This window comes from Ceraceosorus guamensis, assembly GCF_003144195.1.
Source record: "Ceraceosorus guamensis strain MCA 4658 unplaced genomic scaffold IE81scaffold_3, whole genome shotgun sequence".
Classification (NCBI taxonomy): Eukaryota; Fungi; Basidiomycota; class Exobasidiomycetes; order Ceraceosorales; family Ceraceosoraceae; genus Ceraceosorus; species Ceraceosorus guamensis.
In genome coordinates, this window is record NW_020289998.1 from 160,362 (window position 1) to 186,959 (window position 26,598).

A 26,598-nucleotide genomic window follows, 5' to 3' on the forward strand; every position below is an offset into this window, starting at 1 on the left:
GCCGAGCCTGACCGAGTTGGTCATGGGCTGTGCTGATTGCGCCATACTTGTTGCTGTAGTTTTCCCCACTTCCTCCCGATTCAGCAGTCACAGTGACTGATGAGAATGTCGCCGCATTCCGCGCAAGGTCTCGCACTCAGCACAACGTGCCGCACACGTGCCATCACGGACAGTCAGCAGCTTTCCCAGCCACACTCAGTGACTGTCCAGCACAAATCAAGATAAAGTCATGAGTGTCATCAGACCCTTCAGACTCTCATCAAAATGATCGGGTCATGGCTTGGTAGACTTCGGTCGAGGGGTAACGCAAGCAGCTCAAGACAAAATTGGTTCAGCGGAGAAAGCGCTGTCTGCACTCGTGATTGGCACAAGGGTTCCGAGACAATTATAGCCCAAGACCCAAGCGTGTGACTCAAAAAATTGATATCTTGGATGCACCGAATCGCCTCAAAGGGCCTCAAACTCGACGTATGCTACTCAACTTTGACTTGGTGACTGTAAAGTGCTCGGCACTCGGGACCTTCATCGTCTGTTCAATGCTCGAATCTAGCTTAGCTCGGTGAGGAAGCAGCTGTCGAGGCTTCACAAGTGCGTGAAGTGGAGAGTTGTGAGTACAAAGCCTTAGCGTGAGCTCTGATGAGGGGCTTTTGGACCGCGTGGCCATTTGGAGGCACTCGCGTCACCAGACCATAGCTAAGCGAGGTTTGCGACAATTCGTGTCTCTTTGCATTTTCTCGCCTCAACGGTATGAAACAGTCCTTCATTGTGGCAGCATCGTCAAGACTCAACAGATCTCGATTCTGGATTGGCGCACTGTAGCCCGCACGTGCCGAGAGTCTGAGTCATCTGCCGGCGGGACGAATCTATCTCAACAGGAGGGAAGTGATCAGCATCCCACCTTCGTCGTAAATCGAAATCATGAATCTCAAGCTCCTCCAGATGCTGAAATCATTTGAGCTGGCGTCACGTGCCTGACCCAGAACATTCGAAGTCTTGAGTTGACATGTCTTCCCTGCTTCAGCATTCCAGCCCATTTGTCAACGCACGTCCAATGATCAGACCCATCCGCTGCATATCAGCTCTGACCTGTCAAGCAGATGAAAAGCTCTATCGCGCCGCACTGCACGTCCAAGAGGCGTCTGAGGGCACCTCAGTGCATCACGAACCAATCAGCGTTTCCCGCTTCTACGTTTGCTATCTATGAGGGAAGATAACGCAAAGCATCCGCAACGCTATTTGACGAGCACCGCGTGACAGGCGTGGGAGATAACAACCTTCTTGAAGCCGTCCACATTCGCCCTATCAACAAAACATCACACGCACCTCTGCGCGTCAAGTGCGGTCAGAGCTAGCGTGGCAGCGGACTCCTGCTGAGCCTCTGAATTCCGACTCGGCAGGTCGCACTCCGGAAGCTAAGTTCCACTGCACGTCTTAGCAGCCCGATAGCCCTTGCATGCCCCGTCGACAATCAGGACTCATCCATTTCGCGAAACGGAGGCCTCATTTACCGTCCCCCCTCCTCGCACATGATTGGCTCGTGGCTACCCAAAGCATCCTCCCATATCTTGCCTCGACTGACGTGAGTTGGCAATGCCTCTAGCGCCTAATAAGCTCCCTTGACGTTGCACGATCTCGCGAGAAAGCTCCTCGTCTTGCCTGCACTGACTTACGGAGCAGGTCCGAGTCCAACGAGGCGCTCGGCATTGAAGCGCTATCTGGGTGATGGAAGCGAAAGCGCTCTGGTAGAACGACCCTTGGGGCGTGACGAGCGCACGGGGCTGGAAGAGACTTGCCGGTGGCCGTACCGGCTGAGGTGCGCGCTCCAAGGCCTATTGTGACTTGCAAAGCGTCATTGTCTTACCTGTCTTTACTGGGCCAACCGTTACTGATAGTCGATGTGGCTCGTGTAGGCAACGATGACGTGCAAGTGTGCGTGTCAGCGAGCGGATCGAACATTCTCACCGCTCGCTTTCGGAAGCTACGCTCGCCAAACCTCCACAACGTACTCAGTCCAGTCGTCAAGATGTCCATTACAATTACATCCATTGCACACAGAAGTGCGAGCTTGACAGAGATGATGCGCATTCTATTTGTTCTTTGTTTGTCTGCGGAGCCAATGTCGAGTGGGTCAGCTACACACCGCTTCGGCAACAATTTGCACCCTCACGCTCGCGCTCTCACCTGAAAGAAAAGCGTTTCCGTGTAGGCGCGAATTCACCCAACTTATGGCCCACCATCTCATCGGTGATCGAGATGGGAATGTGATTCTTTCCATTGTGGACCAAGAATTTGAGGCTGCATGGGAAGAAAGACGCACTTAGTCAGCTTGCGCTTTCCAACTAGCTAGATTGATTAGCACGACGGCAGTCGGACTCTCTGTATGCTGGCTCTCGCGTCTACTCCTATTGCCTCTCGCCTCCCACGGCGCGCACGAACATTGACAATCTCCCGGGACAGAGCATGCAGAGACCAGAACTTCCACCGCCTGTCCGAGGGCCTTCCCACAATCCGAGCGCCCAAATTTCCGCTCGATTACTGCACAGACCAAGCTTCAGACGGCTCCCTTGGCCACTGAAGCGCAGCGCGGCATGCTGCCAGCATAACACGCATATATGTCCCTTCGAAGCGTCCCTCCACCATCAGTGTCTCCTCTTCCCGCCTTTGGCGCGCTTCCCACCGAGTGACCTTCCACAAATCGTAGAGGCTCGTCCTGTCAAATTTCGCTCACCCGACAAAGTTTGGCAAGATGGTGCAAGCTCTCGCATTGGTTCGGATGGGCGTGTTAGTCCTCATCGCCTGTGCCATGTTGGGAAAGGGCACGAAGAAGGGCCCTGCGAAAGACAGGGACAGGTAAAGAGCGCGTGTAAGCATGAGCGGCGAGCTGATCGATTGACCCCCTTGAGATGCGATGCTCAACTCACCCTTCCAGGCCGAACGCGCGAGTTGCACGCTGCTTGACCGCATATTGCACCCCGGGGATCCGTGTGGGATGCTCCTTTGCGGTACGAGGTGCTCTGAATGGGCAAGCCAAATACAATCTAGCGCGGTCTTGTGAGGCGACCTCAGTGGCGATTGAAGGATAGTCCGGGTTTGAGTGTGCGCTCGGGTAGCATCCTTCCGAGGACGGGAGTCGAGGTCATGTGTAGTGACGGAAGGCACGGAAAGGAGAAATCATATATACGAGACAGCTCGACCAGCCTGGTGCCAAAATCGTGAGCAAATCAACACGTGACTCTGACTACGCAGCCGCCAGCGCGTTCAAGATTATTCTCGATGTCTCAAGCCTCATACCCGCGCGGGATGACGCACTCACCCTCACGACCCGAATGAAGGCTCGATGCGGGCCGAGTCAAAGTGTGGCTGAGCACCCTCATGCGGCTGAGCCACCCATCAGCGATGACGAGGCCGCGTGAGGCAAGCGAGAGCTCCCCGCCTCCACGTCTGTCGATCACGGACTGGTGACCCATAGTCACTGGATGTCGGAGCGAGCCTCTCCTCTCCAGCAACAACCATCTCATACAGCAAGATCGCATCACTCGCAAGCGTGTTCGCTGTTGTTTCCGTTTTCAAGCGCCGCCCCGTCCTAAATTGAAGCCAAGCGCTTGTCGCCAAGATGTCGTCTAACAACAACGAGCAGGAGCAGCAGTTCTCCATTCAGTGAGCATCTGCAGGCACAGTATATGCTCGGAGTGAAGGGCAGTACTACAAAGACGCTGTCCACTCTGTGACATCTCACGGCTTTCGAGGTTCGAGGTCGAGAGAGATTCGAGTCGCATTGCTCACACGTCCATCCTTTCCTTTCCTCTCACCGAAACCCTCCTTTCGCAGACCTCATCCCGCCACTAGTGAGTCGCATCTCCCAATCACGTTCGCGCACACCCCCTCACGCAATCTTCTGACCCCCTTCTCACACACACACACACACTCTCTCTCTCTCCTTGACCCTTGCTAGCCAACGACCCATCTACGGACCCGGCGCTCAATGGTGGTGCTTCGCTCAAGGGAGAGCCAGGTCCTAGAATCCTCAGCAGCGAAGAGTCGAGCAAGATTGGAGAGCCTCTTAGTGAGTTTTGTTCTTTCGATTCTCATGTGTGCCAGGCGTACGTTCGAAAAGCCGAGCGAGGCTTTGAGTTGGCGAGTCGTGCTCGTAGGCGGAAGACCGACCGCAATGTCCGCTGGGAGCTTCTTCGTTGCTAGATCGCGCAACTGACACTCACCCCTCGTCTTCACCCATGCTCTCTCAGGCCGCGAGGAGCTAGCCAAGCGCTCAGCCGAGCTCAACAAGGAGTAGAGCGGCGCTCCATTTTTTTTTCCATTCCATACGCTGGGTAGTACTGGTAGTAGTGGCGCTCGTGTAGCTTCCGAACAAACACTCGTAATGATCAGATGACGATCCATTCCAGCGCGCTTGTGAGGCTGTTGGTGGTCTGAAAGGGTGGTCACGAGCACTCGATCTCGCCTGCCTTGCCCCATACTTGACTAAGCTATTCAAAGATGCATGAAACACGCAGCTCAAATACCTCAAGGGAGGCCGGGATCATTGTGCTGTGTCCTGATCGGGCTGTCGCAAGTGAGGATCGGAATCTGTCATCCCACGCAGATACTCTTTGATAGGCCGCCACTAGTCGCTTCGGAATCGCGAGCCCAGGACATCACCCTCCTCACGAGCATCCTCGAAACAACACTGAAAGCCAGCGTCAAGATTGGTTTGGATTCAATACATTTTCAACCGACCCTAATGATGGGCCATGGTTGTTGGTGTGACCGGGTGTGCGTATGACAACGAAAGGTTTGACATCATGGGGAGCATGGAAGTTGTGCGTGTGATGAGCGGGTTGAACGAGACACTGCCCATGCGCACGCAATGCCGGCAGTGAGCATGACTGCGTACGAAGATGCAGAATAGTCTCTGCTGCCGTCGAAGGAGAGCGACGGCGATGAGAGCACGACGCTTAACCAGCAACGAGAGTGCTGGCAGTGGAGGCCTCGTACTTGAACTGGAAAATCGAAGGGTGAAGATTGGTGCGAGCGTAAGCATCAAGCGGACAAGTGCGGCGCATGTGAAGTAGTACTCACAGTAGGGGCCAGCTTGCCAACAGTCCGGTAGTAGCGCGCGAGACGGTGGATACGGGACTGAAGTGCGGAGCATGCGCAGGGCGATCAGCTATGGCATGAAGAATGCCAAAGCTCGGTGCAGCACCGCTTGACTCACCTCGATCAAAATCAGACGGAACTTGGAGTCCATGTCCTTGCGGTTGGTCTCGAGGTGGTTCCTAATAGATACCGCCTTTTTCTGTGGTGAAAGAAGGCAGTCGGAGGCAGTCAGTCAATGCCTGTTCTACGCTATTGGTGAAGCCAATCCGTGTGGATTGGTGGTGCTGATACCAAGATGCTGTTCAAGCGAAACCTCTCCTGCACGCTTGCCAGTGGGGTCGGTTGGTGCTGTGATCGCCAGCATACAGCGCTCAGCACCTCCTTAGCACACAGATAAGCGCCACCCATCCTCATCTCTACAACAGCCTCACAGAGGACCGTTTCTGCTTCCTGCACGTTCCTGGTCATGTACGACGTTAAAGTTGTTCGAATGAAGCACTCACAATGAGAAAGTAGAGATCCTCGGGAATGGAGGGAGCGAGGCCCTCAGACTTGAGGATACGAAGGATCTTGTTTCCGGTGACGAAGCGGACCTGAGCGATACCCTGCGAGTCACGCAATTGCACACCGATCTGAGAGGGAGTGAAGCCTCGACGAGCGAGCTTGATGATCTGCTGAATGACCTCTTCCGGGGCGGTCTTGAGCCAGGAAGGAGGTGCACGCTTGTAGGGAAGCGCGCTGGAGGAGATTCCCTTCCTCTTGTTGGCGTGGATTCTTGCCCTGGAAATGTGGTACGATGCGGCAGAAACCGTCAGCGTCCGATATGACTAGAATGGAATGCCCAATGGGATAGCCGCCCTTTCGCCCCTTCCCCATCCCCGACGCTCTCCGCATTGCCCACTGACATCGTATCCAGCCTCGACACGCAATCAGCCCTCCGTGGCGTCCTCGCCTGACCCATCCAGCCGTTTCTTTCTAGACCAGCAGCGTGAAGCATTCCTACGCTTCGGGAGGAAGCCAAAGACTGACTATCGATACTTACATCTTGAATGAGTTCTTGAAGTGATCGACGCCGAGGAATGTGTCGGAGGATGATGGTCGGTGGTGCCAAGGTAACGAGCGCAAAAGCGAGCCGTCGATTTTGCAAACGGCATGCAAGGCGCGCGAAGTCAGGTTCGCGCGCGCCGACGCATCTTTGCACACCTAAGAAAATTCTAGAATTTCAGACCGCAATGGAAGCTTCTCCTCAAGAGGGTCTCTCTCCATGCGCAGCCCACACTCGGAACCTTTGGATGGCAAAGGCCTCCGTCAGTATGATTAAGAGTATAGATTGAGCTCATCTGGAGCCAGTCATTCTGCATAGGGTAACGATCTAGGTTTGTAGAGGCGGCCGGTCTCGAGGCAGAATGATGGTGATCTGACACGTGATGCAGCCGTCGCGCGAACCTGCTGCGGCCACGAGGTCTGCAGCCAAACCCCCGGACCAGCGCGCAGCAATAGGGACCAAGCAGTGCGGCGCGGCGAGGGCCTGCATGCGCGCGTGGCTCGAATTCGACGCTTTGCCATAGGCGTGGTGGATCTTCGACCTGATCCAGCCTTCGTCTCATCTTCACGCCTCGACTCCTGACTCTACGTCGCTCGTCAACCCACCTCTTCTCACATATCTTTGCCTCAAGACAGCAACGCTACACACACACATCATGACGTTAGTATCTCCGATACCGAATGCTTTCCGATTAGTGCCCATGGGAGGGTTGGAGTAGGCGCTGAGCGTCAGCGGGGGGGCATGGAGATGCTAGCAAACCCAGTGCTGTCGACGGGGGGCGTGTAGCCATTGTTGTCCGTTGAGGACTCAAAGACGCAGCTGCACAGATGCGATGAAGGAGGGACTGAGCTTGCGAGGACAAGGAGCATCCAGTAGCAGCAATCCTGACCACCTCGACGTGACTGGTATTGGGGATAAGGTAGCACTGTGGCTTGAACAGAATAGTACGGAAGCTTGAGGCCCTCGAGATTGGGCGAAAGTGTTCAACGATCTTGTGGATCTTGCAGATAGTCAGGGTGGCTGCAATAAGGGGCATTCGAGCATGAGCTGGGTCCGAAGAATCTTGATGTGCTACTGCTCATGCCCCGGCCTAGGCAGGCAAAGTTCGCAGTCGCCATGTTGCACAAGCTGACAACCCTTCTGCTTCCACCTCCTCTCATTCCCGTTACGCAGGAAATTGAACTTCGCGTGAGTACAAGACTTAGCATGCAACGAGGCTCATGCTTGCTAGTGTCTGATCGCTTTCGCATCTGCTACTTTTAGCAACCCGGCCACGGGCGCTCAGAAGAGCTTCGAGATCGATGACGAGCACAAGACCCGCGTCTTCTACGAGCGAAGGATGGGCCAGGAGGTTGACATTTCTCAGCTCGGGGAGGAATTCAAGGGATACGTTGTTCGCATCGGTGGAGCCAACGACAAGCAGGGTTTCCCAGCCAAGCGTGAGTGGACCCTGCAGCAGCCCAAGTCCACAGTTGCCGTGCTGCTTACATACCTGCTCCCGATCTTGCAGAGGGTGTGCTTGCTCCCAACCGTGTTCGCCTCCTTCTCGGAGCCGGCGATAGCTGCTACCGTCAGCGCCGAACCGGAGAGCGCCGTCGCAAATCCGTCCGCGGTTGCATCATGGGTAGCGACATCCAGGCCTACCATCTCATCATCGTTAAGCAGGGAGAGAAGGAGATCCCCGGTCTGACTGACGCCGAGTCCACTGTGCCCAAGCGTCTCGGTCCCAAGCGTGCCAACCGTGAGTAGGAGCGAATTCATCCGGAGGATGGTGGGCAAGCAGGTGACAGCGGTAGTTATTGCTTTGCTTTGCTCTGCTGCTGACATCACTGCTCAACATTTGCGCCCCTCTGCAGACATCCGCAAGTTCTTCAACTTGACGCCCAAGGACGACGTGCGCAAGTTTGTCATCCGTCGTGAGGTCACGCCCAAAAAGGAGGGGTCCAAGCCATACACCAAGGCTCCTAAGATCCAGCGCCTGATCACCTCTCAACGTTTGCAGCGCAAGAGACACCTCCGCAGCTTGAAGAAGCGCACCACTGAGCGTCAAAACGCCCAGAAGAAGGAGTACGAAGTTGTGCTGGCCAAGCGTCAGGCTGAGGTCAAGGAGCGCAACGCTGCTGCTCGTGCCCAGCGCAAGTCTACCCGTGCTGCCAAGCAAGCTTGAGCAGACCGGAGTGTAGACTTTTCCATGCATGTCAAAATGCATTGTATCACCGCTGCTCCGGAGACGACTCGGCAGCAGAGATCTTTGCACGTCTCTGCTGCGATGCGTCCTCCTCGTCACTTTCTCATCCAACTCTTCAAAATCAAGTCTCTGTCGAGACGGACGGTCGGCGTATTCACGCACTGATGGGACGTCCAACGAAGACATGCAACGTTGACACTGTCAAACCTTCACCAAGCCTCTCCACAATCTCATGCATGCTATTCAACGAATGCCGTGACGACTGAGATCAATTGACAAGTCAGACTCGTTTTGACAAGCGCTCGCGAATTTGAGACGCAGCTCCTTTTGCTTTGGCGAGAGCGCGCGCGAAGGTCTCGAAGGGAAATAGCATCAGTCCGAGGCAAGATGCCTCGTAAGTTCTTGTTCTAAGATTGATTCTGCTGGAGACGGTCAGATCTTGAACGTCTCAATCCTTCTCGCAATCGAGTTTTATTCGAGAGAGCGAGAGCCAGCCGTCGAGGCATGACGATTATGAACCACGAATGAAGAATTGCGCGATGGGTGATGGTGGAACGAATACGCATCACGTGCGCTTCACGATTCAGCTTTGCTTTGCTTTGCTGTGCTTGCGTTTTGCGTGGATCGCGGCGCACAGGCCGGCCGCGTCGTGTGGAGAGAGCGCAATCTTGGGATACGCCGTGCATGACTCGCTTCGAGGTTCGACGAAAGTCGAGTTACACTCGTTTGACAGTCCTACCAGGCCTATGATTGCCCACGCTCGCCATCGCAGTCCTGAGATTCTGAGTCTCGATATCGGATCAAGACACTCGAATCCCACTTGCGACTAAGTGTTGGCAGGAAGGCCCCCGCCATTGGAAACAGGATGGACTCGGCATCCGACAGCGCCGAACCGGGCCAAACACTGCGAGTCTTGACGCTCAACGTGTGGGGCCTCAAGTACATCTCCAAGCTCAGGGTGGAGCGCATCGAAGCGATAGCCAATCGATTGGCCAAAGGGATCGGCGGTGATGAGGTGCTGGAGCAAGGCGATGAGCAGCTGCGTACGCGATCAAGGGCACGGGCGTACGACGTGGTAGCGTTGCAGGAGATCTGGTGCGAGAGCACGGATTGGAAGATGCTCAAGGAGAGGGTCCGACACTTGTATCCTTATTCCAAATTCTTCTTTACGTGAGTCTTTAAGAGGTCATACTGTCTACTAAAAGGCGCAGAAGCACTTCTGAGGCGCATACACGCACGCACGATCAGTCTCGCATGGTTGTGAGCAAGAAAGCTGAGACTGACGAATTGCGTTTGCTCGCTCTCCTTCACACCCTCTGCCACATGCGCAGTGGAGCATTCGGCTCTGGTCTGGCCATCTTGTCGGCTCATCCCATTCTGCACACACAAACTCATCCATACTCTTTGAACGGGCATCCTATACACGTCCATCACGGAGACTGGATCGTCGCCAAAGCTGCCGGATGTGCTACTCTGCGAGTCGACAAAGGCGGCTTGGGGGAGGTGGACGTTTGGGTGACTCATGTGAGTTTTCAAGTTCTCTCACTGATGTCCGACGAAAGGCAGGGGATGTAGGCGTGAAGATTGCAGGTATGCCACAATGTCGAAATGGAACACCGGGAGTTGAGCGACGTCGCTGGCGAGCCATCCTCGTATGCTTCTCGAGTCTTGACCCCATTCAAGAACGCTGACTGTATCCACACTTCATCGAACCCGACAAAGTAGACTGTTGCAGCAGGAGGCGAAGATGGTCCCGAGTCAAGCCGAGCGCATAGAGTCTCTCAAGCGTATCAGCTCGCCTCGCTAGCTAAGCGCAGCGCTCAGAGGTCAAGACATGTCATCTGCGTAAGTCTGACAAGTCGCTCTGTAATCTCTGCAACACAGCTAAACGAGATCCGATCATCGCGTCTTTGCTGCATTCATCAAGCTCGGAGACTTTAACAGTACACCTCCTTCGCTGTCTCTCGCCCTGCTGCGAGACGTTGGCGGTCTGAGCGATGCTTTTGCAGTGACACATCCGGATCTTCCACCAGGAGCAGTGGCTTTGTCTAATACCCCGACGGATCAGAGCGGTTCCTCCTCAAGATCAGCCAGACGAAGTATCGAGCAACTCGGCGTGACTTGCGATTCGCCCCTGAATACTTGGACGCAAGGCAAAGAGGCAAAGCTGGACAGGAACGCCAGAGCTGGATTGGGCAAAAGGTTGGACTACATTTTGTATCGTGGACCTGCTGCTCCCTCCCCGTCAAACACGCGGCCCGGGATCGCTGATAACTTCGACTCTGCAACACATTTGTCCAAAGACGCCTTCTCGTCCGTAAGACTGGAGGCGAAGACCTGCCACGTGTGCTGGACCGAGACGCTGCCCGACTTACAACATGTCTCGTACTCGGATCATTTTGGTTTGAGCGCATCTTTCCGTATCCTCTCCTCCGATGAAGCTGGCGCCAAAGCCACGAAGGATCATCCGCGCTCTACGACTCAAGTGGCTCAATCATTAACATCAGCTCTTCAAGCCTTAAGCGTCTCTCTTCATGCCTCGAGAGCGTCTCAAAAGATGCATTTCCAATTCTTCTTCGCTGCCCTCCTTGTCGCATTCGCGTTGCTGTTCGCCAGTCCCTTGGCTAGCGGAGCAGGTCTGCTTGCCGCTCTCGGAAGGTTCGGCATGACGCTACTCGCAGTCGTCGCTGGTGCTGCTGGCGCTACGATGCTGTACAGCTCCGTCATCTGGGGAGAATGGGAAAGACGTGAGTACACCCCTGCAAAACCGCTTCGCGCCTCCCGCCCTGCACTTGTTTTCCTAGGCGCAATTTTGAGATGGACACGATGATCAGAGTCGCGAATGCTGATTCGACCTTTTGCCCGTACTGTCATGCAACACAGGGACAATACTCACCCTGATCGAATCGATATCGATGGAACTCGAGCATTTGCGAGCTGGTAGGTCACCCACCAACATCGGTAGCACCGCACCAGCCCAAGTCATGGAGCAAGAAGACGAGGCGCAAGATACTGCTCTGGACGGTGAGGACGATGCGGAGAGAAGGCCCCTGCTGTGAACCCCAGCGCTTCGCACGCTGAGCTATCTGTCGAGGGGCGAAAGACCTTTTGTGTACCATGAACAATGCTACATTTGGAACGCATCCACCAGGATGTTTGAGCCCGACAAGACGGAGCGTAGATGGCCTTTGAACCCATTTGCAGAACATTTCCTTTCCCACAGAGTATAACTTAGACCGGTGAAAAGGGGGAAGAGCGGCGAGCATAAGAGTACAACGTGTTCCTTGTGGGTTCGGGATTCGTGGTGAGCAAGAGAGAACCATGCCGAAGCGTCCAGCAGAGCCGAGAAGAGGCAGACCGGTTACGAGGCATCAAGGCTGTCTATTCGAATTTGCTGGCGTAGGCGTTTTGCCGTCCCTGGGATCCTGAGGATTCAGAGGTTGCGACTTGGGCATCAAGCCCCTGAGATCCGTCACGTTCTGAGAAGCCCTTCGATCGTGCAAGTGTGCTTGGGCATTGGTCGACAAATCTACAGCGCCTCCTGCTGCTGACGCCAATGAAGCATCTCCAAACGTCGGCACACCATAATTGAACCATCCGCTGCCGCTGGAATCGATTGGACTGGCGCCCAATATACCTGCTGATTCTAAGGGCGTGCCAGCCGAAACGTGAAAGCCGGCGCTCGGTGTGCCCGGCTCACCTCGCGGACCTTCCCCGCTGCCAGCTCCGTGCAAATGCGAAGCCCCATTGTTCAGCGCGGATCCGTTGCTTTGTCCAGCAGATGCTAAAGCCCCGCCCAAAAAGGACGTGTCAAAGCTCGCAGAGCCACCGCTGTCGAGGGTGTACGAGTTCGGCGAGTAGATTCCCATCAAGGACGCGTCGAAACTGTTGTCCGAAGTAGATTGGAGCCCCTCGCCTGCTGGCGTGGGCGACAAGACGCCCAGGCCTGAAGCTGGAAATGGCATGCTCTGAGACCCTCCCAGATGAGCAGCAGATTGCGGCACCCCGAGCGGCAGCTGCATCGATGCTGGTAGGCCCAACGATGCAAACAAAGCCTCCGTAGATGCGGGGGTATCTGCAGACGAAGAGAATGCGTTGTTGACACTGCGTAGCAGTGGTGAAAATTTCAGCAGGTGTTGGCGTTACATTGACAGCCTCATCGCCAGACTCACCTGTCTTCCATCAGTCGCATCCGGCGCTCATTCGTATTAAAGCCATCCAGGCCGAGTCCCGGCGCTCCAGTGAACCCCAAACCGAGCGCTGCCAGATGAGGGTCGCCAGGCGGAGCAAAAGTTGCAGGGTTTAGAGAGCTGGACTGTGCATGCGACGGCTGTACACTGTGCTGAGGGCCAGCGTGATCGTGGGCAGACCCGAAGCCTTGCGGCGCAGAAGGTGTCGCAGGTGCTCGTGTGCCATCGAGCTGCTGCATGGCTTGCAACTTTGTCGAAGCAGCATTCACGTGCTGAGACTCTCTCTGGGCATGCTGTGAACTCGGTCCTCGAGAGCTGACAGGACTGCCCCTCCTACTAGAACCACGACTGGGTGCTCTGCTGGCTGTGCGGCTATTGGCAGTGGATGACATGGCAAGCGCGTGTCCGTCGATGCTCTTGCTAGACGAGCTGCGCGTATGTCCTGTATTGCCCTTGACCACAGATGCAACGCGACCCGTCTTCCACGCCTCTTGGGCTTCCGCGCTAAGCGTCCACCAGCTGCCCTTGCCGGCTGCGGAGGATGGACGCGGTACTTTGACAAACAGGTTGCCCTTGATGGAAAGCGTCGATTTGATTCGATTCTTCACTCTCGCCTGGATGTGCGCCCGTGATTTGCTCGGCTGTCAGCGCGGCCAGGCCAACGAGCCGAAGCAAGTCTACAAAATGCCAGCACTTACCTCCCAATCTTTCCCGAACGCCCACTCCCTGATCTCGGGGAATTTGGTGCACATCTGCTCGAAGAGGTCCTGAATGACGAGCTTGCCCTGATCTGACTCGGCAATGGTCTGCAGGGTACGCGAAGCATGCGATTGAATGCGGAGGGCGAGCAAGAACAGAGGCGAAGACTATCAGAAGTGGTGACAAGCTGCCTGGGTCGATCCTACCTCAGACGCACCTGGCATATCATCTCGCTCCAATTGAGCCTCTTACCAGTGACAGCGCTCGCAGCAAATCTGCTATTGTTGCCCTGATGCGCATTCAAACCTCCTGGAGTAGACGCGCCAGTCGCTGCACCGCTAGTCGGCAGCCTTCGAGGTGCGGCTCCGGGACTGCTAGCCGCGCTTCCAGGCAAGGAATTCGAATAGTCGGAAAGAGCGCTGCTGAGGGCGTGAGGATTGAGATTTGGAGGTGCGCCTTGAATTCCTGGCCCAGCGACGCTGAATCCACCCAAAGCTGGATTGGAAGGGGAACGCTGGGCAGCGAGGGCGTAATATGAAAGCTGGGCGTTGGCGTAGGCGAGCGCGGGGTTGGACGAGTCTGCGCCGGAGCCTTGAGGTATTTGGGGCTGAGGCATGCCCTGCACATGCTGGTGTTGCTGCTGCGGCATGAATTGGTTTTGCTGAGGTATTGCTGCTCCCAAAGCAGAGTATTGGGCCATTGGACTGAAACCCATCGGAAACGGTTGACCGGCACCCGCATTGCTGGCAGCAGGATGCTGGCCTATGGCGACCCCTCCGCTGCGGGGCGAAGATTGCGCGTGATGTGGGTTTATGCCAGTCATGCTCAATCCGGCGAAGCCACCCAAGCTTCCAGAACTGGAACTGTGTCGCAAGCCATGACTGGGCGCTGCTATATTGGAAGTGACCGAGGCCGGAGATGAGACGCCACTGGCGCGACCAGAGTGGATACCTCCGGGCGCTCCAAAGCCGGAACCGCGTCGTCCTGGCGAGCCTGGTCGAGAAGCATACGGCGAGGATGCAGCGGATTCAAAGTTCATGATAAGGACTTGGCAGCGGGGATGAGGCGAGCGTATTCAAAGGAGAGCTTGACCCAATTATCGATCTTTTACCGTCCATGCAAGGTACGATGAGGCCTCGACACGCTGATGAGCGCATACACGCTGCGGTGTTTGCGCGTCGTCCCCAAAGCTCGGCTCGCCTTTGCAAATCGTTCGAGGGTTTGGCGCCGTCGTGCGCAAGGTCTTGATGCTCTGCGCTCTGGTAGATAGATGTGAAGACGACACGGTCTCTCTGAGTCGGAATGCGCTGAATCGTGAATGCGAAGCGATGGTCCGTCGCTGGAAGAGGCTTCCGGCCTGGAGCCCCGCGTTGTGCTGCGCGTGAAATTGTCACGTGAAGTAGGCGCGATGACCAGCTCTGGTCTCCAGGATATGCGGTGGTCTGAGAGCCAGCCGTTACAAAGATAGGATAACTCCAGCGACTGAGCGAGACAAAAGGAGCGTTCAAGTGCGGTAGAAAGTGTAGGAGAGGCTCAGGGTCGAGAATGTTGAGGTAGGTCGTGGAGGTGACAATGATTGGATGGCGGCATTGTTCTCTCTGCCGCGCCTGTGCGCGTCGCCAAGTGTGGAGACAGACATCCATGCGCGAAGGCTGGTCCGCTTGTACGTGGTGTGCAGCAGGCGTGCGCGTGTATGCGTATATGGCACGCACTGTATGCAACAAGCACCCCATGCAAGGACATCAGAGACAGCTATATAGAGAGAGAGCGGGCACAGTCGTGAGTGCGCGGCAAAGCAGGAGCGAAGTCACGCTCCGCATGGTCCCAAACATCATTCACGATTGAGGCAGGTCATCCCGTCTTGTGTGCCTACATGACCGCGAAGCACGAATGTGCAAGCAGTCAGGCGGCTGTCCCTGCGCGCGCGCGCGAGATGGTTCGCTCGTGACTGTCGAGATGGGCCGCTTGAAACACTCAATGACTCTACTGTGTGAAGCAGGTTTGGGTGCCTGCATGGCAGCACGGATGACGGCGAAGGCGCGGAGGGCATCAGTCGGCAGCGGGTGAAAAGCGGGGAGGGGCAAACGTCGCAGTCACGAGTGCACTGTGACCAGTCCATCCGACCGATCGACGACAGGGGCGCAGAGCCGAAAGCGTGGTAGATGGGGCATACGCACAGTCACCAGCAGTTACTCTGTGTGACCATACCTGCTGATGTTTTGTAGGAGGGCCTACACGCGCACATAATAGCTGCTGCTCTTCATGTGCGTGGTCTGCTTGCTCATGCACCCTGTGCGTCGTCGTGCGCGCCGTGCGGAGGTTGTCATGACTCATGAGCGCGATCATCCCGCAGTGATGAAGCCAACAAAGCAGTCACAGACTGGTGGGAGTACCTGCAGCAGCAGAGCAGAGCACACCGGAGCGGAGAACGGAAGAGACGCAGACCACTTCAGAATCACGAATGTGTGTGACTCGTGACTGCGTATGAGTATGCCCTCCTGACTTGAGTCGTGACCGTGACCCCTTCAGCTGAGCATTCAGCCATCATCCACCGTTTCACGATTCTTGACTCATACTCGAGATTGCTGTCCGTCCTATATATCGATCACGATCAGCAGTGTCTGCATGCCTGATCAGGATATGGCCACTTGTTTGAGAGCCATATCTTGAACGTACAGTCTGATGAGTCACGGATGGCAAAGTTGCCGCGCAACGTGAATAATTCAATCAAGGATTCAAGATTCGTGATTGATGGATGATGATTGACAAAGCCGGATGGATTCAATTGATGGCTGTCGATTATTGCAAACACGAATCGAGTTGGTACCGCAGGCAGGTTCGGCACATATTATATACAAAAGCAAAGCAATCCTGATGCTTGGCCGCACTGCATTCACGATTGGCCGGGCGCCCTCAGCGCGGGGCAGTCGGCATGCATGCATGCAGCAGCAGTGCATCGCGTCGCGCGCCTCGATCGCGTCCCAGCATCAGCTCCAGCACCCGCACCAGCATGTGCAGCTGGCGTTGCTGGCGGTCTGCTGCAGATGATCAAGCCATGCTTCTCTGTAAGAGGGCTGCTTGACAGTCGTGAGCAAAGGTCCGACCTCGACTACTGTGACTGTGCTTATTTACTGTACAACAGCTCGCAGCGCTCTGCCCAAAAGGAAAGCGCTGCGCTGCGGGCTTGCGACGACACCAAGCGAGGTGCGGGAGCAAAGCAAGCTGACCGCATGAGAGGCGGGCAACGAGCGGGCACACCGCGATGCCTTGCCGCTCCGGAGCACCTTTCACAGCTCATCAGCGGGTACAGCGTTCGCACGACACGACGACCTCGGCGATCGGTCATGGATGAGCATGAAGCATCGTCGTTCAAGCGGCACCTCGACACGCGCCAAAAAGTGTCCCCGTACATCCACCTCTCGGTTAGAGCTCGCAACGCGAACGACAAGGTCGCCCACGCACACACAATGGCAAATCTCGGCGAGCGAAAATCAGGTTGATGATGCTTTTGTGTTCATTCTATTGCGTGCGCGGAATGCTTGGTTTGTGTCGTTGTTCGAAACAAAGTAGTGGAGAGAAGTCTTGATCAACTCTCTGCTCTGACCGTTGTTTGACAAGTCTGTTCCATCTCGAGTCCACACCCCAGCATGTCTCTCCCTATTCACAGGCTTCGCCCAAGAAGAGCATGCCCCGCACGCGCCGCAACAATCTATCGAGATCCTTCAAACATCTTGCGGACCATGACCTTGATGCGTTCGTTGCGAGCATAGACCTGCTTCAATGCCCTCGGTGGCAACCCTTGACTTGTTCGAATCTCGCCGAGCTGTTTTGCGACGACAGGAAAGTCTCTGTGAACGATGCTTGGGGCGTGTCAGATGAGATCAATACTGGTGGGCGCCACTGTTGCTCGGACTGACGGTTTGTAGGAGGCTAGCATCATGCTGCGTAGCAGACCATCCACGTTCGATGAGCATCAGCGAAGAATTTGCACAGGACTAGGGCCTCATAGGGAAGCAACTTACTCAATAAAGACCTGTGCGACCAAGCCAAAAGAGCCACCCAGAAGTGGCAGCAAGCGTCAGCAGAACGTTCCGGCTACACTCCTGTATTGTGTAAACGCCTCCAGTCATCGCGCATTGCGCGTCAGAATGGAAACAGTAGAAACATTTTGCGCTGTGAAGCGCAATTCATTGGGAATCTGACTGTGTGTTTGTTTCCTTCTCATCCTTCGCGCATGCTTCTGAGGACAATGCCATTCGCATCTCGTGGCCTATGATCGGCGCATGCTGCTCACCTTGTCCTCAGCGGCCGTCCAAGCAGTCTTGGCATTTCCCTCCGATGGCATGCCACCTTTGTTTTGTTTTACACGCTTGGCGCTGCCAGAGCTGCGAATTGGGCTTCCGGGAGCATCGTCGCCTTGAGGAGAAGTGCTGCTCGTCTCGCTGTAGGCTGCCGATGGCGATGGCGACTTGCGCTTCATGGCAGTGGGCATATTGGTAAGCAGATATGCGAAGGGATCGGGTGCAGCAAAGGACGACAGGGCTACTGTGCGATGGAAGACGGTAATGGTGATGACTGCGGAATGTGGAGATGTGCCCGTGATTTTGAGAGGAGGTGTGGAAGAGGAGTGCTGAAAGGACTGGTGCTAGCTTTTGAGGGTTCCATTTCTCTCCCTCGGGTCGGTGCTGGTCGCGGGCTCATTCTTGTTGATGAACATCTACATATTATGACGAAGGGCAGACGCCGCGCGGCTGCGCCGCTCAGCTACGCTTGGGAAAGTGGTATAGGTGGTTGAATAATGATCCAAAGTGGGTTGGCGCAGACACGCGCCGGCCGGTTCACGTGTATAGTGAGATTGCTGTGTCCCGGATTCCACTCAGAGCCGCCTGGGTGATGGATCGTAAATGCTTGCCCAAAACAACGACGGCGCGTGCCCTAGAAATGCGCTTTTTTGTACCTCCGCACAAGCACCGGCCATGCTGATGGGCACGATTCTTTGACATTTGCACTCGCGTGATGCGCGATCTTCGGGCCAGGGCTTCCAGACCAGTTACTTCAGTCGGACCTTGCTATTTTTTGAGGTCATTTTCTCAGGTTTCACGTTCAGATACTAGCTGTGAGGCGAGCGAAGAGCTGGTGTGGTCTATGCGCTAAGTTGTGGGAAGCGTGTGGTCAGGCAAAGCGCACATAGAGTGCTTTGCCTGTGCGGGACTGTCCGGCGATGGCAAAATCTTTGCGAAGAGCGCGACTCGAGTTGGCAGAGGTGCAAAGGACTTGACTCGCGTGACCCTCCGTCTGACTGTCGGGTCCAGCTGGAAAGTCAAAGGCAGCGCGCGCGTCGCTGTCGAGCGTAGGGTGGCGAAGCGAGGGGCAAGAGTCACTTTCTGCGGTGCCATTTGGAAAGTTACTCGAGGGCGCATCGTCATCCTCTGCTGCAGAGACAAGGCCAGTCGGCACCACGCTGGGCACACCCGGCTCTGGCGGTGCAGGGCTAAAGACCGGCATTCTTCTGCTCGGGGAGACATTCACACTCGCGTCACCTAGAGGCTGACCACCACCCATCGCGTAAACTTCCGAGCTTTGCGACTCAGCATGTGCAGCGTCTGATGGCGAAGGAAAGCTCCAGTGCCCATTTCGGTGCGCCGCCAGCGCAAAGGTATTGCTGCCAGTGCCCACCGCCCTGGTAGACATGGCCCAGGTTGTGCGATCCAGCCAAGGAGCCACCTCGCTGGGTGGCAAGGCGCGCTCAGGTGTGACGCCTACCAACGGGCGCTTTTGACTCTGACTGATGCGTGCCATAGTGAGAGAGTCTTCCTGGGCGACAGCCTGCTCAGGGGGCATGTGTCGCTTGACACGATCCATGGGCGGTGTGACACGGCCTGACAAACGTGCGCGGGCCGATTTGCCAGCATTTTCAGGCTCTCGATCAGAACGACTGCTTCTTCTACTCGCAGGCCTGTGCGAGGACAAATGCTCTCGCTTGGAGCCCTCATTTCGCTTGCTTGTCCTTTTGGGTGACGATGGAGGCTCACGTTTGGACTTGCCGCTGGACCTGCTCTTCTTCGATGGCGGCGAGATGGACTCGCGCTTAGACCTGCTACTTCGCTTGCTACGGCGCTCTTCCCTGTCCAAATCGGCCAGAGCTTGCTGTAGCCGCTTGCGTTTTGCAGCGAAGCGCTCTTCTGCTTGCTGGCGCGAGGCACGACGGCGCTGTGCACCCGAAGTCGAGCTCTTGAGCTCTGCACCGCGGCTTTGCTTGACGGGAGAGCGAGTTCTTTCCTTGCTCGTAGTATGATCGGTGACTGGCCTCGAGTCTCGACGAACGGGCTCGGCTGTCCACGCTAGCTCCGCTCCAGCACGTTCGTCAGGCAACCATCGAGGGTGACGAATCGCAGGGCGCAGTCTCATTCCGAGCCCGAGTCTGCCATTGAGGGCGTGAAACGCATGGCGTTGTTGCTCGAGCGATTCGTACGCGAGTTGGCTGGAGAGTGTACGTGCACCGAGTGAGCCGAATTGGTGCATTGCCGCTCAAGCCGAGCGCGCACTCACGCCACGGACAATTTGTCTCTGTAGACGACTCTGGCATACGTGACAGGGCAGCCAGCCGCGTTAGCTTCGGCCACGACATGCTGATGATGATGAAGAAGAGGAGGGAGCGGCTTGTGAGCTTTTGTAGACATGCAATCGACTTGGTGCGCATCAGGCAGAAGCTTAAGTGCCGTGCGCAAAATTTCGTATCGCATGGGCGGATCGTCGCAAGAGACTTACCTCGCGCGTGACATAGGCTGGCAGATCATCAAGCCACAAGAAGCAAGCGTCCGCATTCAATGTCGAGCCCGAGCCCTTGCGATCGCGTGGCGGTGAAGGTCGTCGCTCTGGCAGGGGGAATCCGTTGCGTTCGGCAGATTGCTCTGGCATAAGCTGTGCTGAAGAATCAGGAGGTGTCGCGCGGCGCTGTACCGCGATCTCGCGAGGTGGACGCTGGGGCAGCGGATGAAGGACTCTTTGGCCAGGTGCCCCTCCACCTTCGCCACGGTGCCCTTCGGCTCGTGCAGCTTTCTGCGAGGTGGGGTCTGGGATGCTCGAGTCTCCCGAGTGGTAAGAGTGCGCGACGTGTGGGGCACCGGATGGCCGGGATGCGGGCTGGTCGAGGGTGGCGGAGCGCGCTAGGCTGAAGAGCCGACCATCTGCCGGGCGCAACGCATGCCGGTCCGCGGTAGGACCTTGGAATACAGGGTAGGCGCGGTGTGTCAGCGCCAGAGCCACACACTTCGTGAGAGGGATGATGGGGTGGCGGCATGGATGGCTCACCTTGGTTACGAATCGGCGGCATAGTCCTTCAGCCCAGGGCCCTAGAGGATCAGTCGACAGATGGCGTGCTCGCCGACGTGGACCATATATGGCCTTGAATACTTCAAGATGGTCTGGAGCGACCAATTGGGAGACGAGTCTAGAGCAATGCGGAGTAGATTGCACGAGAGAGACGTGCGAATAGGCATGACGATGCTGGTGGTCCGCCAAGTATAGAAGTAGAGTGACTCGTGGCCTCCCAACAACCCGCCGCAGGCATCGAGCAAGTGCTGAATTGTGGTTGTGATTGTGATTGCCATAGGAGATTGGGGCTGCTGCATGAGAGAGCTGAAGCGGCGTGGACCGGCGGGCGGCGAGCTCGCGCGCGGCGAGGCAGCATAAGGTCGTACCCTTTTCATCGCGAATCGTGTAAGCGGATTGTGAATTCATCACGATTTGAGCAATTAAATGGCACGCGCGCACACCGAATCGCGCCGCTGACCCGTGAGTCGTGACTGCTGCTGTGATTTCTTCTGGGCTTGCCAAACGCTTGCCGCGGGACGCAGCACCGATCGATCGAAGCTCGAAAGCGCCCAGAGACCAACACTGGCGGGCTGTTCAGTACTCATCGCGACTACTGCGTTGCGCAACGACAGCCCCCAGGTCAGAACCCCTGAGCGCTTCATCCTTCTCAAATGCTGACGTTTGCATACGGAACAAGCGCATCGAAGACTCATGGGTACATACGATTCTACCTGCGTGGACGTACGAGTAGCCTAGCAGTGCGCCTTCAACGACGTGCCCATGCCTGCCTCAGGCTTTGAGCGTGAGGACCATCGATCAAAGTTCACGCCCATCTGTTCTCCTTCCAGGAGCAATGCCTGCTTTGTTGGCGATCTCCGAACTTCTTGCCGCGCTGCGCAAGAGCCTAGAATACATTTGATGCGTTGAGGTGTGTGTTTAGCCTGCGTGTCAAGTGAACAAAGCACACTCCTATATGTCGTCCAAGCAGGCAGATTCGTATGCTGATGGAAAGTGTTGCGCGAGGCATTTGGGGTCGAGATCGGGAACGGAAAAGAAGCTGAGGGGATTGGTCACAGCGTACAGGTCTTTGCCATTGATCCAGATGGATCTGCCTGGCGGGATGAGGATGCCGCCTTGAGCCGCTTCGCTCCTGAGCGTGGCTGCATCTAATGCTTGCCTGCGCGCTGCGAGCTGGTGCAAAGGCGCCGAGGACCGTTGCTGCGGGCCGATCCATGGCGAGGGAGGTGCTTTGGAGGCACTCTTCAAGCCTCCGTTGTGCTCGGCAGACCGTTTCTTGATCTCGGCATAGAGATCCTGTTCCACGTCACACCGCAGGCGCCAGAGCTGATCTTCGATGCGTTTTGCCCGTTCACGCATCTCGTTCGAAGCGTCTCTGCCGGCTTTCTGTATTGAAGACCATGCCCACCAGCTGTGCAAAATGTGAATCCTTGCGTCTTCCACATCATCTGCTCGCTTATGCTCATGTCGTCTACGCACACGAGAGAGTGCGCCAAGCAGTCGACGCAGTTCTCTCGCCTGCCCATGTCCACATCGAGGAATGAGGTCGCTACCCAGGACCACAGTGGTAACAAGCGGAGTCAAGCCTCGAGAGGCGCGTTCAGCCAAAGCTGCGCTGACGGTAGCCGGGTGGGCAAACGTCAAAGCCCTCACAGAGCGGCCGGCAGGCAAACCGCTGTCTGGTCGGATGACCCATTGGCCCTCGTCTGCCGCTTGACCCGGAAGCACGCGGTACTCTGACAGTAGCAGGGCGACCGTAGACGCAATAGCACCTCCCAGGCTGTGTCCCGTAAGCACGAGGTCAAAGCCCTCGTTCTCAGCAAGAGCGCTTGACAGCGTGCTGAAAAGGGACGAGTCTGGCTCGAGCAGGGCCTTTGCCGCTCGCAGAATGCCAGAATGGCATGTGAGCTCCTCGTCGGGGTCGTCCGCACCAACTGAGGGTACGCCTGGAAGTTGCAGCTTCGTGGTAGCCATTTCCAAGTCAATAATGATGTCTTGCAGGCTTTGTGTCCCTCGCACGGAGACGCATACGCAGCGGCGCGCGTAGTCGCGGCTGAAATGTAGTCAAGTCAGCAGCAGCCGTGACAGTACCGAATCGCATCCAGCTACAACTCACACGAGGTAAAAAGTCGGATGATACGTATCCGAATCCAGGGTCTGAATGTCCGCGTGTAGAACATCATCCGAGCGTATCCTAGACAAATGGGCAAAAGTCTGTCGCGAGAAGCGGTTGCCGGACGGAGTGAAGGTGGCTGGCAGATCAACAAGTGTGACATGGAGACCGTAGGCAGAGATAGCGAGCCTGCTGGCCCACTTGATATTGCGCACTATCGCCCGGACATCTCTTGGTCGCTGTCCACGTTCTTTGCGTTCGTACTTATTTCGTCGCGTGCGATCAGTACTGCTGCCAGTACCTCCTGGCCTGCTGAAGAAATAGCTGCCTGGTCCTTTGCTGCCATCTCCTGCCGAAGAGCTTTGTTCGTCGTGTCCCAGACGGGGCTCTAGACGTGGTGTCTTTGAGAACTCGAGGATTTCAGCCCCTTGACGAGTGACCACAAAATTGTCATCGTCGCTTTCGTTGTCACTCTCTGCGCTATCGCTCGAATGCTGATCTGCGTCCGAGTCCTTGTCGCTCGTCGCTTCAGGCATTGCAGGCGCATCGTCACCGCCCTTGGACGAGACCGCAGAACGCGTCGGAGAGTCGTTGGCCTGAGTTCCGTGCGATGTATCGTCTGCAGCCTTGGGAGTGTCTCGTCGCTGGGGATTTGTCTTCTGCCATCCTTCTAGCTTCACGAGTCCTGCGCCTTCCTCAAGGTACCTCTGACGAGTCACTGTGTAGAGGGAGACAAGTTCGACGATGCCCCTCACTATTTGCCAGCGTGTCAAGCCTTTCGGCTGCTGTTGGGCGTCCGCTGAGCCTGTGACGTCCACGACGCTTCCTCTTCGGGACTTCTTCATGCCCTTGGCTTCGTGGTCTTCAGCGGCAACAGTGGTCCATTCCGCCTGGATGAGCTTGTAGGCCTCGACAATGCAACGACTCAAGACGGTCTGCCCAGTGAGGTTCAAGAATAGCCATCGCAGAAACCAAGCAGCGAGGATCAGCACTTCGCCAATTCTGTATGCCAGATCTATGACGTGTGCGAGCAGGTAGACGATGAAATCAAAGCAGTGTCCTAGCAGCGTAGGCACACCTCCAAATCGTTCCATCGTGTCTGCGGCAGCCGCTGTGCCTTCTGCGCGCTCCGGGGATCCCTTGGAAATGCTCATGGAGGAGCGGTCGCCCAGACCGAGATCTCCTATCAAGAACCAGAGCAACCAAGATCGCCCTGGAACCTCGACGGCTCTCCGCTCGAGGTCTGCTATTGTTGGGCCCTCGTAGTCAGAGCCGCTGGTGGGTCGCTGGCCTGGAGCCTTAGAGGTGGCGGTTGAAAATGAAGTACTGTGTAATTCGCTAGTCCAAGCTGCAATCATGTCCGAAGGCGTCAAGCGAGCAGAGGCGGTGCGTGAAGCAGGATTCATGTCTGCCACTCTTGGATTTGTGTTCTTTCGTCGCCGCGGAACGGCTGAAGGAGTGCTTGCTTGCTCAGATGTCACAGAAGGGTGTAATGCAGGTGACGTTGATGATGCTTTGTCCTCGAACGGGTCTTCAAGGGAGTGCTCAATTTCTGAAGTGCTGGGAGAAAGGCGGAATGCTGCCGAATCGAACGATGACTGTGGAAAGGGTGACGGGAGAATTTCGATATGTGTAGGTTCTAGACGTGGCGTACCGGGCTTGGTACGAGGTGTAGCACTTGTGCCAAGCTGCACGACGTACGAAGGAGCGGCTTGTGTGCTAAGAAATGGTGACATTGCGGGGCTCCTGGCGATTGGAGTCCATGGAGAAGGTGGAAGACTGAGCAACGTGGGCCCCAGCTTGGGTGTGACTGGCAGACTACCCTTCGCTCTGACCTGGACGCCGCGAGTCATGTAGTCTGCAGACGCCGTTGATCCGACGCTTGTCCGGCGTGAACCAACTCTCGGACTTGGCTGGGAATCGAGGACCATCGGGGTCAGGGCTGCGACTGGACTGCCAAGGTGCACTGGCAACAATCTCGGCGCACGTGGCTGACCGGAGAAAGAGCTCGACAGCTCAGCGTCGCTCAGTGACTCATCCCCAAATTCTGACGAGCCAGTGCTACCAAGGCTGCGTTCTCTTCGCTGGGCCGCTCGGTCTCGAGAGAACCTGGCTTCGTCTGGCAGCGTCCCACTCTCGTATACTGTCTCCAGGGCTGGACGAGCGAGATCAAGGGAAGGGTTTCTGAGTGACGCTCGGCGAGTAACGGAATCGGCAGCGGTAGTGATAGGGGACGACCGTGGAGTCGGCGTTCGTCGTCCTGCTGAAGCGGGGTGGTTGGGGCTCGCGCGCTCATGTGCTGGTTCGGTGTGTCGACGCAGGTGCATGTTAGGTCTTGCGTCGACCGCGCCATGGTCCTTCGCAGCTCGTCGGTTTGCCATGTCGGCCGCGTGAGCCGCACGCACAAAATTCGAGAAGGCAGTGAGCAGCCCGACCTTATGGGCGGGCCTGTTCCTGGCTTTAAGTCGCTCGAATTCCTTGAGAGCCTTTTCACGCTCACGCGCTCTGCGCACCCCCAGCAGCCCTTCGAAGCTTCGAGCATCGCTTCCGCGATCGTCCAGTAATGGTGGCGGAAGCAGGAGCGCGCCTTCCTCATAGCCGTCTCCCGGCCTAGCTCGCCAAGCACTTGAACCCCCGCTCCATGCGCCAGGCATGTCGATCGGAGTCGGGGGAGCTTCCAAAGCTTCCTGGATGCCCCACGCTGATCCTCGCCCATACACGCTTAAGGAGCTGCTAGATACGTGGTCAGATTGAGCTCGACGGGAGAGGAGCGGCGGCCTCTCCAAATTCTCGAGAGAAGCTTTGCCTTGAAATGACGGGCGAGCCGTGCTTGGTGTCTGGGATGCATCCACATCCGCCCCTGAGAGAGATGACTTGGCAAGGTTGGCAGGAGGTCGAGACAGTTGGAATGAAGGTGTGTTGCCGCGACCTTTCACCGTATAAATGCCTTCGGCTTGATTCCGAGCCATGTTCCTACGCGCTCTACGCTCTGCGATAGTCATACCATCCGAATTAGATCCGTCAGAAGGCATGAAGATTCCCAAACGCTGGGCACTCGCCTGTCGCAAGCCTTGCATCCAGGCCCGCGAGGCACGTGAGATGAGGCCTGGCCTATGTAAATCATCCTTTTGCCTAGGCGGCGCTCTGGCAAAGGATAGGTTCGAGACCGTGCCAGTTGAATCGCGATGCAGGAGCAGAGCGCCGACAGCCTCGAGCGCACTGCCATTGCTGGCTCTGCGGCCTGCGGTTGCTTTCCACCGCGAAGATCGCTCGACGTTGCGGGGCACATGCTGTCTGTTAATCTGGTTGTGATGGAGCGCCTCTCCGTCATTCCACGTTCGTGCTACGCCAGAGCGCGACAGGACCGATGAGACAGTGAGATATCGAGCCTTGGTTGCAACACTCGACGAGCCTTGGGGAAGCCTGTCAGAAGCACTGCTCGGATCGTGCTTCTTCGCTTGAGTGCTAGCAATGGGCTCAGCCGCCCTCAAAGAAGTGCCAAACGACGTACCGATGCTCAACGGCTGTCTTGGCAGTGGTATCCTGCGCTGTTCCGGAGAAGACTCTGCGCTCCACTGCGGAGACTGCTGATCCGGGCTGAGCGTCGGCGAAGTGAACGTGCGACCCGCTGGTCTGTCATCATCGAGCGGGTGCCGACAGGAAGAAGCAGACCGCGTATCGATGCGGGACGGAGGCAACGGCTCGAGCTCGTCCAGATCCAGAGGTTGAAGATGAGGCGAAGTCATCTCCAAGACATCGGCACCATAGGGGTCCGGCGAGGGGCGGCAAACCACGCGCGCCGTCGGGATCACCTGGTCTTCAGCTGACTCGGCTTAGTCAGCTCCACGGATTTTCCGTGGTCCGGTAAAAGTTTCCGACCTAGACAGTGGCAATCGACAGAGGCGTGGAGCCGGGAGTGGGTCAGCTGGCGAGCGTT

The 26,598-nt window shown here is 56.5% G+C and overlaps 9 protein-coding genes across 9 annotated transcripts; 3 read left to right on the forward strand and 6 right to left on the reverse strand.

The window, feature by feature from the left end:
* Positions 1-2,011: 2,011 nt before the first annotated feature.
* Positions 2,012-3,148, reverse strand: IE81DRAFT_296810 (putative mitochondrial ribosomal protein S19). The gene is made up of 4 exons (XM_025512147.1): positions 2,922-3,148; positions 2,729-2,831; positions 2,182-2,295; positions 2,012-2,105 (listed from the first exon to the last, which is right to left on the reverse strand). The coding sequence occupies exons 1-4, from the start codon at positions 2,962-2,964 to the stop codon at positions 2,087-2,089; spliced, it is 279 nt and encodes a 92-aa protein (XP_025372975.1). The 5' UTR covers positions 2,965-3,148; the 3' UTR covers positions 2,012-2,086.
* A 421-nt stretch (positions 3,149-3,569) lies between these two features.
* Positions 3,570-4,339, forward strand: IE81DRAFT_363657 (hypothetical protein). The gene is made up of 4 exons (XM_025516795.1): positions 3,570-3,657; positions 3,829-3,845; positions 3,953-4,063; positions 4,245-4,339. The coding sequence occupies exons 1-4, from the start codon at positions 3,614-3,616 to the stop codon at positions 4,289-4,291; spliced, it is 219 nt and encodes a 72-aa protein (XP_025372976.1). The 5' UTR covers positions 3,570-3,613; the 3' UTR covers positions 4,292-4,339.
* A 351-nt stretch (positions 4,340-4,690) lies between these two features.
* On the reverse strand, positions 4,691-6,176 carry IE81DRAFT_319652 (putative 40s ribosomal protein S13.e). Its single transcript, XM_025512788.1, has 5 exons — positions 6,137-6,176; positions 5,598-5,874; positions 5,213-5,293; positions 5,077-5,133; positions 4,691-4,997 (listed from the first exon to the last, which is right to left on the reverse strand). Coding segments are annotated over exons 1-5 (462 nt in total). The 5' UTR covers positions 6,139-6,176; the 3' UTR covers positions 4,691-4,952.
* Positions 6,177-7,219: 1,043 nt separating this feature from the next.
* IE81DRAFT_336074 (putative RPS6B-40s ribosomal protein S6) lies at positions 7,220-8,576 on the forward strand (the record flags this gene model as incomplete). The annotated part of the gene is made up of 4 exons (XM_025515465.1): positions 7,220-7,242; positions 7,403-7,578; positions 7,650-7,880; positions 7,996-8,576. The coding sequence occupies 4 exons, from the start codon at positions 7,220-7,222 to the stop codon at positions 8,304-8,306; spliced, it is 741 nt and encodes a 246-aa protein (XP_025372978.1). The 3' UTR covers positions 8,307-8,576.
* Positions 8,577-9,030: 454 nt separating this feature from the next.
* IE81DRAFT_336075 (hypothetical protein) lies at positions 9,031-11,355 on the forward strand (the record flags this gene model as incomplete). Its single annotated transcript, XM_025515466.1, has 6 exons — positions 9,031-9,497; positions 9,659-9,851; positions 10,053-10,172; positions 10,255-11,074; positions 11,211-11,271; positions 11,304-11,355. Exons 1-6 carry the CDS (start codon positions 9,193-9,195, stop codon positions 11,353-11,355), a joined length of 1,551 nt encoding a protein of 516 aa, XP_025372979.1. The 5' UTR covers positions 9,031-9,192.
* A 187-nt stretch (positions 11,356-11,542) lies between these two features.
* On the reverse strand, positions 11,543-14,487 carry IE81DRAFT_127251 (hypothetical protein). Its single transcript, XM_025510235.1, has 4 exons — positions 13,434-14,487; positions 13,216-13,323; positions 12,500-13,131; positions 11,543-12,431 (listed from the first exon to the last, which is right to left on the reverse strand). Exons 1-4 carry the CDS (start codon positions 14,253-14,255, stop codon positions 11,699-11,701), a joined length of 2,295 nt encoding a protein of 764 aa, XP_025372980.1. The 5' UTR covers positions 14,256-14,487; the 3' UTR covers positions 11,543-11,698.
* A 2,438-nt stretch (positions 14,488-16,925) lies between these two features.
* IE81DRAFT_344309 (hypothetical protein) lies at positions 16,926-17,708 on the reverse strand (the record flags this gene model as incomplete). Its single annotated transcript, XM_025515797.1, has 4 exons — positions 16,926-17,064; positions 17,134-17,157; positions 17,239-17,249; positions 17,511-17,708. The coding sequence occupies 4 exons, from the start codon at positions 17,706-17,708 to the stop codon at positions 16,926-16,928; spliced, it is 372 nt and encodes a 123-aa protein (XP_025372981.1).
* Positions 17,709-18,303: 595 nt separating this feature from the next.
* IE81DRAFT_127294 (hypothetical protein) lies at positions 18,304-20,129 on the reverse strand. The gene is made up of 2 exons (XM_025510237.1): positions 19,985-20,129; positions 18,304-19,845 (listed from the first exon to the last, which is right to left on the reverse strand). Exon 2 carries the CDS (start codon positions 19,736-19,738, stop codon positions 18,389-18,391), a length of 1,350 nt encoding a protein of 449 aa, XP_025372982.1. The 5' UTR covers positions 19,739-19,845; positions 19,985-20,129; the 3' UTR covers positions 18,304-18,388.
* Positions 20,130-21,227: 1,098 nt separating this feature from the next.
* On the reverse strand, positions 21,228-26,541 carry IE81DRAFT_127292 (hypothetical protein). The gene is made up of 2 exons (XM_025510236.1): positions 22,665-26,541; positions 21,228-22,601 (listed from the first exon to the last, which is right to left on the reverse strand). Exons 1-2 carry the CDS (start codon positions 26,405-26,407, stop codon positions 21,500-21,502), a joined length of 4,845 nt encoding a protein of 1,614 aa, XP_025372983.1. The 5' UTR covers positions 26,408-26,541; the 3' UTR covers positions 21,228-21,499.
* Between the last annotated feature and the right edge of the window lie 57 nt (positions 26,542-26,598).